Source organism: Callospermophilus lateralis, chromosome 6 (genome assembly GCF_048772815.1).
Source record: "Callospermophilus lateralis isolate mCalLat2 chromosome 6, mCalLat2.hap1, whole genome shotgun sequence".
Taxonomy (NCBI): Eukaryota; Metazoa; Chordata; class Mammalia; order Rodentia; family Sciuridae; genus Callospermophilus; species Callospermophilus lateralis.
In genome coordinates this window covers 85,882,765-85,895,441 of record NC_135310.1, presented here as the reverse complement: position 1 = coordinate 85,895,441, position 12,677 = coordinate 85,882,765, and the positions used below count along the sequence as shown (strand labels likewise).

The window sequence follows — 12,677 nt, the reverse complement described above, 5'->3', positions numbered from 1 at the left end:
TCTTGAAAAGCCCAAATAATGTGTTACTTTCCAGTGAAACCAATCAATATATTAAGTTTGAAATGCAATTGTTAAAATATGCACATGACATTCTAGACTGCAATTATTCTAGTAATTACTAAATTTATGTTTTCCTATTTTCTTTTTTACATCATGAAAATTTTCCAACTAAAGTGTTAAAGACTTCTACAGTGAATATACTTCAGTTAAGTTATACTGTTGGTAGCATATTGTACAAGTTGAGTATCTATAATCCAAAAATCCAAAATGTTCTGATATCCAAAACTTGAGTGCTGACATGATACTCAAAGTTTTGGATTGCCTGGTATGGTGGCCCACACCTGTATATCCGGCTACTCTGGAACTTGAAACGGGTGGGTGGGGGGGACACATAACTTGAGCCCATGAGCTTGAGATGAACTTAGGCAACATATTGAGACCCCCATCAAAATAAAGAAATATATAAAGTTGTCTTGGGGCCGAGGGTATAGCTTCAGGGTAGAACTCCTGCTTATCATGCACCAAGAATTTTTGGATTTTGACCATTTACAATTTCAGATTTGCACATTATAGATGCTTGAACAGTAAAATCCAGGCAAATATTCCAAAATTCAAAAATCTTCAAAATCTGAAATACTTTTAGTCCCAAGCATTTTGACAACGTGTGTTTGCTTTTCTTCCCTATCTATATCGATTCATCTTATTTTTTAAGTGGACTTAAAAGTACTTACCTCCTTTTTTGATTTTCTTAACTCCTGTAAATATGCAAAAATATTAATTTAGGTATTGTCAGGCTTAATATTAGATCTTCACATTGAAATGATTAATTTAAAACACTGTCATAACCACTTATAATAACTGATTCAGGCAAGGATTTTCAGTGGGTGCTAAAACCATTGGGTAAAAGATGATGAGAAGGGACCAGAGTTCTGACTCAGTGGTAGAGCGCTTCCCTAGCATACGTGAGGTGAGGTACTGGGTTTGATCCCGGCACCACATAAAAATAAACAAATAAAATAAAGGTATTGTGGGCTGGGGATGTGGCTCAAGCGGTAGCGCGCTCGCCTGGCATGCGTGGGGCCCGGGTTCGATCCTCAGCACCACATACAAACAAATGTTGTGTCCACCGAAAAACTAAAAAATAAATATTAAAATTCTCTCTCTCTCTTAAAAATAAAGGTATTGTGTCATCTACAACTAAAAAAAAATATATATTTAAAAAAGATGATGAGAAAACAGAATTTTCACAAGCCTTCAAAAATTTTTTCTCAAGAGTATTTAATTGCAAAGGGAATGTGTGTGTATATGTATATGTGTGTGTATGTATATATAATCTTTCAAGTGGAAAAACCTACCAGTCACTGCCTTAATTTAAGTGATTAAATTTGTATCATTAATGAAACTGACACAGCTTGCCTTCTGATGTGAAATTATGGGAAGTATCAGCCCATCATCTATGTGCAGTTTGTGTGGAAATATGTGGCCTGAATTTTAAAAATGAAGAAACACAATCCGATATATGTTAGATGTTTTGTAGAACTTAGCCTAGGTTTCTTAAAGACCGGCCCAGGAAGAACAGAGAGAGACTGATTTCTAGTGTAGAATGGAATAGATATGAGATCAATATAATATAACCTTGATAGATTCATGGATTTGGGCAAAGTTGAAACAAGGATAAATGCAAATTTTGAGCAGTTAGTGAAATTTAAAGTATGAACTTTTGAATTAAGTTAACCTTGATTTCTAAGATGTGCTAATGTTTTGGTTGCACAGGATAATGTCTTGTTCTTAGGAAATATATGCTGAAGGATTTGCAAATGAAATGCCTGCTTTATGAAGGTTTAGCAAAAGGGAAGTGACCATATGTGTGTGTATGTGTGTGTGCGTGTGTGCGCGCGCGCACACATACCACAAAGTAATACAGTAGATGTGGCAAAATATTAACAGTAAATCTGGGTAAGGAGTATTCAAGTGTTCATTATAATAATATGTTAGTTTCTCTAGAGACAAAGTAGCAATATAAAAAAAAGTTCTAAGTACTTGGAAAAAAAAAAGTAAAGCCCTACTTTCTGAGAGATATTTTTTTGGAAAAATATTTCATCTTAAGTTTAAGCACATGGTAAATGACTTGGTTTCTCTTCCTTCTAAAGACGTAAGGTCCATGTAGTCTATCATATAAGGTATGTGTAAAATCTTTATAAGTCTGTGATCAGTACTAATTATCTTATTTTTTTTAGTTTTGTTTAGATTTTATCAAGATACATCTAGATGGTAAGCTACTTTATATCTGTTTATTCACTAAAGCATTGTGTACACTAAAGTACTTGATAGGAATAAAAGGTTAAATGGTATTTATTGAATTCATTAAGACGATTATTCATTATTATCTATGTCTTCTTAACAAAGGGCATGTCTTGGTGTAATTTCTTTCTACAACACAACAAAGCATAATCTTTTAGAGCCTCTTTTTTATTTTGGGAAAATATAGAAATTTTCTTAATATACTTATGGAATAATAAATAGACCTTTAAATTTAAAGTTGTATTTTCTTCATTCATGATTTTTGACCTTGTAAAAATTGATTGATCCATTTAACATTTCCATTTGTTTTTCCTCTAGAACCAGAAAGTGATCCTATAGAGATTATTTTAAATACCTCTGATCTAACTAAATGTGAATGGTGTAATGTCCGAAAATTACCAGTCGTGTTTCTTCAGGCAATACCAACGGTTTATCAAAAACTGAGCATGCAATTGCAAATGAATAAGGAGGATAAAATTCGGAATGATTGTAAAGGAATAAATAAGTTATCAAGTAAGTTATGTGGAACAGTTTAAGACATAATCAGTTGAATAGCAGAATGTGCATGCACTAGAAAGTAGTACAGAATGAAGGCCTAATGAAGCAATATTTCTCAGTGCACTAATTTCCTTTATTAGAATATAATACAGCGGCTACCTTGTAAAACAGATATTACTGCCTTCATTTTGTAGTTGAGGAAAATCCCACTCAAAGTGGAAGAGCTGAAGATAAAAATCCAAGTGTACCCATTGAGGAAGTTTTCAAAATGAGTTAAAATTCAAAAGATGTGTATTTTGTAACACTAAGTAAAATCGAGTTGTTGAACTGTAAATCAGAATCCATAAAAATAGGCTTGAATAGAAAGTTGTCAAGTTCATAGAAAAGGTTTTTAATTTTTGTTGCTGTTGTTGTTCTTAATTAAAAATGACAGTAGAGTGTATTTTGACATATTATACATACCTGGAGTATAACTTTCCATTCTTGTGGTTGCACATGATGTGGAGTTACACTGGGGTCTTCATTCTTTACAATAAATAGATCTAATTCTCTAATTGGTTGCCCTTCACCTCTAACATTTATGTTATAGCCTGATTGCTTACAAAATAAATACTTTTCAGCTGTAATTGCCATTTTATCTTAATAATTAGTAACTTATAGCTACTATTAAAACTGCAAAAGTTGGGGCTGGAGTTGTGGCTCAGAGGTAGAGTACTCGCCTAGCATGCATGAAGCTCTGAGTTTGATCCTCAGCACCACATGAAAAATAAAAAAATAAAGATATTGTATTCACCTATAAGTAAAAATTAAATTTTTTTTTTTTAAAGAACCTTAAAAAAAACTGCAAAAGTTGACACATTAGTGAACAGCAGTTTTGCAATTACATTCAGTAGATATACTACTAGTTTGCTTAGCACTTTCCTATTTGTATCTGACAAAAATGTTACCTGGTATATATTTAAGACTGTAAGTAGGTATATTCGTTACATGCATTAGTAGACTTTTTCTTATAAATACTTTTTTAGTTGTTGATGATGGACCTTTATTTTATTTATTTATATGTGATGCTGAGAATCAAACCCAGTGCTTTACACATGCTAAGCAAGCACTCTACCACTGAGTTACAACCCCAGCTCAGTAGACTTGTTCTTGAGTTGTTACTAGAATAATAACAGTTCCTTTCTTTTGGTAACTTTAAGTGATATTGGTAACACTGATCTTTATTTCAGTATTTATTGTATCTTAAACATTATTTTTTGGATGTTTATTCCAGGACTTCTGATGATCTTAGTCTTCAGAATAATTAGTTGTTACTCTTTAAATTACCTATTTACTTTATTCGTTTAGTCTTATGGTTATATTTATTTCTTTTCAGATTCGGAGGAACAATACATAATTTTAATTTTTCAAAATGGCCTTGATCCTCAGGCAAATATGGTATTTGAAAGCATCATTACTGACATTGGTATAAAAAATAATGTTTCCAATTTTTTTGCAAAAATTCCCTTCGAAGAAGCCAATAGCAGACTTGTTGCCTGCACCCGAAGCTATGAAGAGAGCATCAAAGGAAGTTGTATGCAAAAAGAAAATAAAGTTAAAACTGTAATTATGTTAAATTTATTTTGAGTAATGAGTAATTTTAAGGGGACATATTTTATAATAATGACTTTCATTTAAATTCCATTTTAGAATTAATTCCTTTTTATATTTGATGTGTGAACTATCTTGTAGCATCTAATTTAGGAATAAGCTTCCCAATGTACACATACACACATTGCTTCATTCAAATCAATTATTTACCCTGAGTCTTAGGTTTGGAGGTCCTTTGTGTGTGGTTTTATGCTTTATATTTAATATATGCATACTTGATTGAAAACTTGGGAAGGGAGGAATACATATTGTTTGACCTTGATTGTCAGTGTATATATCCAGTTATAGGAACTACTCATATAGTTAGGTAACTCTGAAGCCACATGAACCAAATGCCCTGGTATTATTATAACACTACCACAACAACTAAATTTTGCTGACTTAATTTATTCGGGCCAAATCTCTCAGCCTTTGTATATACACAGAAATTGACTGTCCAAACACCATCTTAGTGATAGTTGAGCAAGGTCTCACACAGTGGATTGGGATAAAAATCAGGAGGAAGGGGAATCATCCTCCTCATTTTGCAGGGTTGGCTACAGGAGATAATGCTTTAGAGGAAGAAAAGAGTAGCAGAAGCCATAAGACAGCTGGAATGGACTTTATATTTCAATGGAAGGCTTCTCCCTATATTTCATTTAAATCTTATTAAACTATGTTCCCTAAGCCTCTGCCCCACATATTATGGATTGCCAAGGCATTAAAAATATTGAACTTAGGTAGGCCTTCACTGCTAGAAGAAAACAAATCCACTTCTGTTTTTTTAAAAAGGTTCTTTAAATCTTATACTACCATAATCTGATCTATTATGGATAGTAGAAATCTTATAGTAATAAGATGCTGGAAAGTCATTATTAACATATTAGTAACTGTCTCTGTCTAGAAGCTAAAGATAAAAGAAAGTGACCCCCTACTCTTGCTCCTTTTTTTCCGTATTGAGAATTGAACCCTGGGCCTTTGCATATGTGAGGCAAATGCTTTAACACTGTGCTACATTCCAGGCCTTCTTTTTAAATTTTCTTGAGACGGCCTTACAGAGTTGCTCAGGCTAGCTTTGAACTTGTGGTTCTTCTGCCTCAGCCTCTCTAGTAGGTGATAATACAGCTGTGTGCTACCATGCCCAACCTGTTTATTGCTTTAATACAGATTCAGACATACTATTCTAGTTTCTTATTTTTAATCATTTTTAATTACTTTCTGTGCCTTGCACTTGCTCTTATAGAAGATTTTTCCATTTGACTTTGAATTGATAATTTAATTTCTTTTACCAGGTATCATTTGAATCAAAAATACAGCTTAGAAACAAACAGGAATTCCAGTTTTTTGATGATGATGAAGAAACCGCAGAGAGCCATACCATCTTCATTGGACCTGTAGAAAAGTGAGAAATTTCTTTTACATTTGTAATGCTGTGAATTTCTCTTTTCTATTATAATTCACTTATATACATTTGTAAAGCTTTGTTTATTTGCTTGTTTTTTTTTTTTTTTTTTTTTTAATTGCAGATTGATCGTGTATCCACCACCTCCAGCTAAGGGAGGCATCTCTGTTACTAATGAGGACCTGCACTGTCTAAGTGAAGGAGAATTTTTAAATGATGTTATTATAGACTTTTATTTGAAGTAAGTTAATTTTCTACTAACCTTTTAGCAAATTTTTAATAATATTTTGTATTGTGTATTTTTATTTTCTAAAATCAGATTATTTTGGTTTTAAATTTTACTTTTTGAGTAACATTTGGAAAGTTTTTGATCTGACTTTACCTGTGTTTTCACATTTTAAAAGTGAGAATGGTGTCTAAAAGGATTGTGAGAATTTGGTGAAGTAATACATGTCAAGTAGTAGAAAAAATGCAAATTCCCTTCAAAGATTGGTTGGAAAGGAAAAGAATGGAACAAGATTGACTCTGCAAATACTAATTTTGAACAAAGGAGACAGGAGTATCATTAAAGAAATGATGAGTTATGTGATGATAAAGGAGTGATCCACCAGGAAAACATAGCAACCTTAAATGATATGTACCATATAGTAGAGCTACACATGACATGAAGCAAAATTGACAGATCTGTGAGGAGGGAACAGATGAATTATGTTCTCTGAAAGGAAAAACTGCATTAGGTTTTAAATGCCTAACCTTGTAAGACCCCCTGAAACCTAACATATATTTAAGGACAGATTTAAAGAAAGTTCTTTGTTGCTAAATCAAAAGATGATATATCAGGCTGGGTTTGTAGTTCAGTGTTAGAGCACTGAAATAAAAGGGGGTGGGGGGGAGTGTTTCTTCATACAAATGGCAAACAAGGATTTGAAAAGATGCTCACTTAACTTAATCCTTAGAAAATACAAATGAAACCATAATGTGATATCACTGCAAACCCACTGGGTTGGCTACCATCCAAAAACAGCAAAAAGAAAATAACAAGGGTTGGTGAGAATATGAAGAAATCGGAACTCTTTTTCCTTCTTGGTAGTATTATAAAATGGTATAGCCACTAGGTAATGGAAGACAATGTGGAAGTTCTTCAGAAATTTAAAGATAAAATTGCCACATGATCTTACAACCTGAATCCTGCATAAAAATCCAAGAGAAGTGAAAGCATGGTCTTGAAAAGATATTTGTACACTCCTGTTCACAATAGCTAAGAGGTGGAAATCATTCAATGGTCCATAGATGGATAAATGGATAAGTAAAATATGTCATTATACATATAATGGAATATTATTCTCAAAAAAGAAGGAAATTGTAACTACAGTCTCATGGATCGAATTTTAGGGCATTGTGTGAAAAATAAGTCACAGAAAGACAAATGCTGTATGATCACACTTATGAGATATCCAAAGTAATCAAATTCATAGAAACAGTCAGTATAATTGATAGTTACCAGGTATTGGAGGAGGGAGAAAAAGAAACTGTTTATTGGATGTAGAGTTTCATTTGTGCCAAATGAAATAATGCATACTTTAATTTGTAATCGTGTTAATATACTGTACACTACTGAACTACTTAGTTAAAATAGTTAAGATGGTAAATTTTGTTTTTACTACAATTTAAGAAAATGTTATCTCAGTCCTGATTTATCTCTACTACTTGAACAAGTCAAGCTACTAAGAATAAGAAGCATGAAGTGAATGTATAGAACAACATTGCTATTGTTAAATGGAGTGTTCATGATTGTTGATTAGGTCAATTTGGTTGATAGGGCTATTAAGGTCATTTATCCCTACAGATTTTGTGCCAAGTTGTTCTGTAGTTTATGGAGAAGGGTTATTGAAATATCCCACGTTAATAATGCATTTGTCTTTCTCGTTTGAAATCTTCTATATCTGTTCTTGAAGCCACATGTATTTTGAAGGTCTGTTGTTAGGTACATATACAGTTATTTATATCTTGTGGAGTTTACACCTTTGTCATTACAAAGTATTCCTCTTTCTCTCTGATAATCTTCCTTGTTTTTAAGAGCTTTGTTCAAAATGAATATAGCTCTTCCAGGTTCTTTTAATTTGCATTTGCTTGGTGTACACGTCTTCATCCCTTTACTTTTAATCCGGGTCTTTATATTTGTTTGTTTTTTTAAACATTTGTGGAATTTAAAAAATAGTTGAACTCCTGTATTTTGTTTATGTTCTGTTTTGTCTATTTCATACAGAAATAATTACACTTTTTAAGATATAATCATTATTATATTTCAGGAGTCTCCTCATATTTTAGTTAGCCTTTAAGACAGATTTTATATAGTTAAACTTAGTCTGCCTTCTCTGATACAAGCATAGTACTAATAAAGATTAAAATTAAAAATAATTATTTTTAAATAACCTATTGATATTTCTCTCATGACATTCTTAGAAGTGAAATTAAAAGGAAGCTTTACTATTAAAATGAATAAGTCTTCCTGATGTCAGAGCTGTTCATTCTTCTCTATTTCTAGCTCTACAAATTAGAAACAAACTTTTAAACAAAGTTTGCCAACTTTTCAAGAAGCAGGAAAACATGGCATCTGGGAAATGTTAATACAATGCAGAGAAAAAGGATTATTTTAATAAAAATACTTAGAAAATCACTTTCGTGTAGTTATAGATTAACCTTAAAATCATTTTCAAATGTTAAAATTAAATGTTATCTTGTTATTATAGATTTTGTACTTTTTGAGATAGTGTAAACTATTTGACCACAATAGTCAATATTTAAATGGCTTATGCACTAATGTGCATTAATGTACCCAAATAGAAGAAAAGGCTAAGAGGTTTTTTTTCCCAGTAAACTTGGATTTTGTCTTTAGTTATAAACTGAAACATAACTTCTTATTAAAATCAATAATTATAATACCTGTATATTTAAAACAACCAGAACTGTATTCACACAATTATTTATGGGTAGTTCAGAGTTAAAACTGAAAGACAAAACTAGTTTCTTTAAAAGACAACAATTTGTTTATATATGAAGTAGTTAGTTTTCTTTTAATCACAAATAACTTTACATTTTTTTTTTTTTTTAGAGAGAGAGAGAATTTTTTAATATTTATTTTTCAGTTTTCGGCGGACACAACATCTTTATTTGTACGTGGTGCTGAGGATCGAACCCAGCGCCGCATGCATGCCAGGCGAGCGAGCTACCGCTTGAGCCACATCCCCAGCCCAACTTTACATTTTAAGTTGAATTATCTCTTTGTAATTTCATTTCAGTTTTATAAAGTAGTCATTGTAATTTGGGCCAACAAAAGTAAAATAGTTCCCCCTCTGTGGTTTAGCTCCTGAACTTAGAGCTAAGTTAGTACACATTGCTTTCTGAGTATATTAATGCAGAAATAATAATCAGTTTACTTTGTGTCATGAACTTATTGTCTTGTAGGGACACACTAAGTTGCTTGAATGTAAGAAATATTTTACGTTATTTCCTTTTCATTAGAACTTGAGCTTTGGAATTATAAAAGTAAAAGGTCTCAAAACTGTGCCTGCCCTCTGAGAGAACACACCTCTTAAGCATTTGGTGTTTCTGTGTAAGACTTCACAAGGCAATTAGACTATCTTCACTTGAGTAAAATGAATGTGGCCATAGCTTGATTGCATAGCTCCTATGAGAAAGTTTGAAACAAATAAATTTATTATAACAATTTCCCTTTGCAACATAAAGGAGCATTTCAATTTGTTTTCATATAAATTTACAGAAAACTAAGGTAAAGAAAAATTAGAACCAGTATAAGGTCACTTTAAAGAGACATTGTCGATAACCTCACCACTGCCAGGATTCTTTGTGTCTTTTATTTTCATAAAAAGTCGTATATAGTTGAGTCTTTAAGATTGATTAACTAAACTGTTTAAAATGAAATGAATAGTATTAAAATAATTATTGAAGTACAGTCCACATACCCTGTAAATCACCCTTCTAAAGTCTACAGTTCAGTTATTTTTTTTATTATATTTGAAAATTATAAAACTCTCACCACAGTCAACATCTGAACATTCTCATTATCCAAAAGAGAAACCCCAGTACCTGTTAGTAGTTACTGCCTGTTTTTTTTTTTTTTCAACCTACCTAAGACCTAAGGTAACCACCAGTCTTCTCTCTATTAATGTATTTGTAATTCTGGAATTTTTATGTAAATGGGAGCATATAATATGTGGTTCTTCACAAGTAGTTTCTTTTATTTAGCATGCTTTTAAGGTTATGCTCTGTTGTCATGTGTATCACCACTTTGTTTCATTTTATTGTTGAATATTATTCCATGTACATTTTATTTTTCCATTCATTATTTGATAGGCAATTCTGTCATTTACTGTTTTTTTTTTTTTTTGTATCAGGGATTGAATTCAGGGGCACGTAACCACTGAACCACATTCCCCAGCCCTATTTTTTATTGTATTTAGAGACAGGGTCTCACTGAGTTGCTTAGCACCTCGCTTTTGCTGAGGCTGGCGGTGAACTTATGATCCTCCTATCTCAGCCTCCTGAGCTTCTGGGATTACAGGCTTGTGCTACCGTGTCCGGTATCATTTACATTTTTTGACAATTTTTGAACAGCGCTGCTGCTAATGTTCATGTATAAATTTTGCATGGAGATATGCTTACTTTACTCTTTGAGTTAAAGTGTATCCTTAATTTTAAATTATTATATCTTTCAAGTCATAATATTACTCTAAAATACTACTTTTCATTATCCAAACATAATCTGGTCATTATCATTGTCCAAAAGTTTGCCAATAAGTTCGTTCATTTCCAAGGAATAGAGTTTAATGGTAGCTAAATAAATATTTTATTACTGCATGACTGGTTAATTTTAATATGAATTAAATTATTACATTGAAATTATTTTTGCTTAAAATAGATATTTGGTGCTTGAAAAACTGAAGAAAGAAGAAGCTGATCGAATTCATATATTCAGTTCTTTTTTCTATAAACGCCTTAATCAGAGAGAGAGGAGAAATCATGAAACAACCAATCTGTCGTAAGTCAGACTGAAAATATTTTAACAGATGTAATAAGATTCAATTTTAATTTTGTAAAAAAATCATTTAACAGTTATCAATCGGTATCCATGAGAGTTTGATTCTAGATTTCCCCTACCCCACATGCAGATACCCAAATCTGGAGATGGTCAAGTATGTAAAATTGTGCAGTATTTGCATATAACCTATGGCACATCCTCTGTATACTTTAAATCATCTCTAATGATAATGTAATATGCTATTTATAGTCATTATATTCTTCAGGGGATAATGTCAAGGAAAAAATATATATATACATGTTCAGTACAGATGCAATTTTTTTCCCCAGAATATTTTCTGTCCTTGGCTGAATTCATGAATGTGGAATGGAGTGCCATTAGTACTTAAAAGAAAATAGAAATCTCTGCAATTTACTTGTTTATTTTCTAAATTGTACAGCCAGGAGAGGCATCAAATAGGTTTATTTTCATTCTTTACAGATTTGTGTTTAACTGCCTTAAAATAATCCTGCACTAATTCTAGGGTATAATTTTTCTTAAATTTCTTACTGAATCCACATCACTTATTACTATTACTAGTTTGTAAGATTAATGTAATCAATAATATTCTAATATCCCCAGAATACCTAGAATTTGTAAATGTTATGGGTGTAATATCAAGAATAGTGCTTTGCAAATATGACTGAATTTTAAAAATTGCTTAGATGCAGATTACTCTGTTTTACTCTAGCTCTTCCATCTATAATATCTAAGAGAAACCTGTGAATCTGTACTTTAAATTAGTTATTTGGATGGTTCTTCATAGACAAGTTAACATCTGAGTTATTTTATTTATAATTCCTCTCCTTATAGTGATGGCATCCAGCTTTAATTCTTGACTGGTAATAGGTCAAATAGGCACACACAGGAGTTGTACATACTCACTTAACTGTTTAATGTCTTGAATTGATTGCTGCTGTGTATAATATAAATATTTTCTATTTTAAGAATTCCTAATTTGCATTTTAGAGTTGTTGATAGTCATTGATTTTGACCTGTGCTCATAATCTATCCTGCTTCATCTAATGTCAGTTGATGCTGTTTTTTCTGCTTTCTTCTCCTTAGTTACCATAAATCATGCTCTTATGCCTGCCCCTCACTGTATAGCTGCTAGTACCAGTTTTGCATAATAAAAAAAGTAGAGACAGAAGTCCAGGCAAGAGAATTATTGGAGCCCCTAGGCTATGCCAATAGGAATTAAATATCTCTTTCCTCCATATTCAATGATGGGCAGTTTCATGCCTTCATCATTTTATCTAAGATGTTTTATTTTCTTTTCCCAGCTTCTTAAACTGTCTTATACAATTTTTGAAGCTGTTATATGTGAATCTACATAATTTGTATATCACTGCATATAAGCTAAAACATTAGAGACAATTCAGAAGCTTATAGTTTATCTTTCTTACAGAATACAACAAAAACGGCATGGGAGAGTAAAAACATGGACCCGGCATGTAGATATTTTTGAGAAGGATTTTATTTTTGTACCCCTTAATGAAGCGTGAGTAAAATTTTTTTGTAAATGTGATGGCACTTTTTAAATATGTGTTTAGAAGGTAAAGAATTCATCCATTTTAAAACCGCTTTTTGAAACTTGTCATAAGTATTGAATATGCCTGTTTTATAAAAATTAATGCAGTTTCCCAGGTACTGAATTTTGTTTAAAAAAAAAGATATCTTTCTAATATTTTTTATAGATCAATGCAGAGTAAAGTCATTCAAACAAAAACAGTGATGCTTGTGGTAGAG

General features: G+C 31.8%; 1 protein-coding gene across 3 annotated transcripts in view; it reads left to right on the top strand.

Moving 5' to 3' along the window:
- Window positions 1–12,677, top strand: part of Senp6 (SUMO specific peptidase 6) — a 108,368-nt gene that overhangs the window by 75,929 nt on the left and 19,762 nt on the right. For all 3 annotated transcript variants that reach the window (XM_076858484.2, XM_076858483.2, XM_076858482.2), the window contains 7 exons: window positions 2,238–2,271; window positions 2,620–2,814; window positions 4,175–4,401; window positions 5,721–5,830; window positions 5,955–6,071; window positions 10,770–10,889; window positions 12,337–12,429. In XM_076858484.2, coding sequence (XP_076714599.1) covers window positions 2,238–2,271; window positions 2,620–2,814; window positions 4,175–4,401; window positions 5,721–5,830; window positions 5,955–6,071; window positions 10,770–10,889; window positions 12,337–12,429 — 896 coding nt within the window. The remainder of the gene's footprint in view (window positions 1–2,237; window positions 2,272–2,619; window positions 2,815–4,174; window positions 4,402–5,720; window positions 5,831–5,954; window positions 6,072–10,769; window positions 10,890–12,336; window positions 12,430–12,677) is intronic.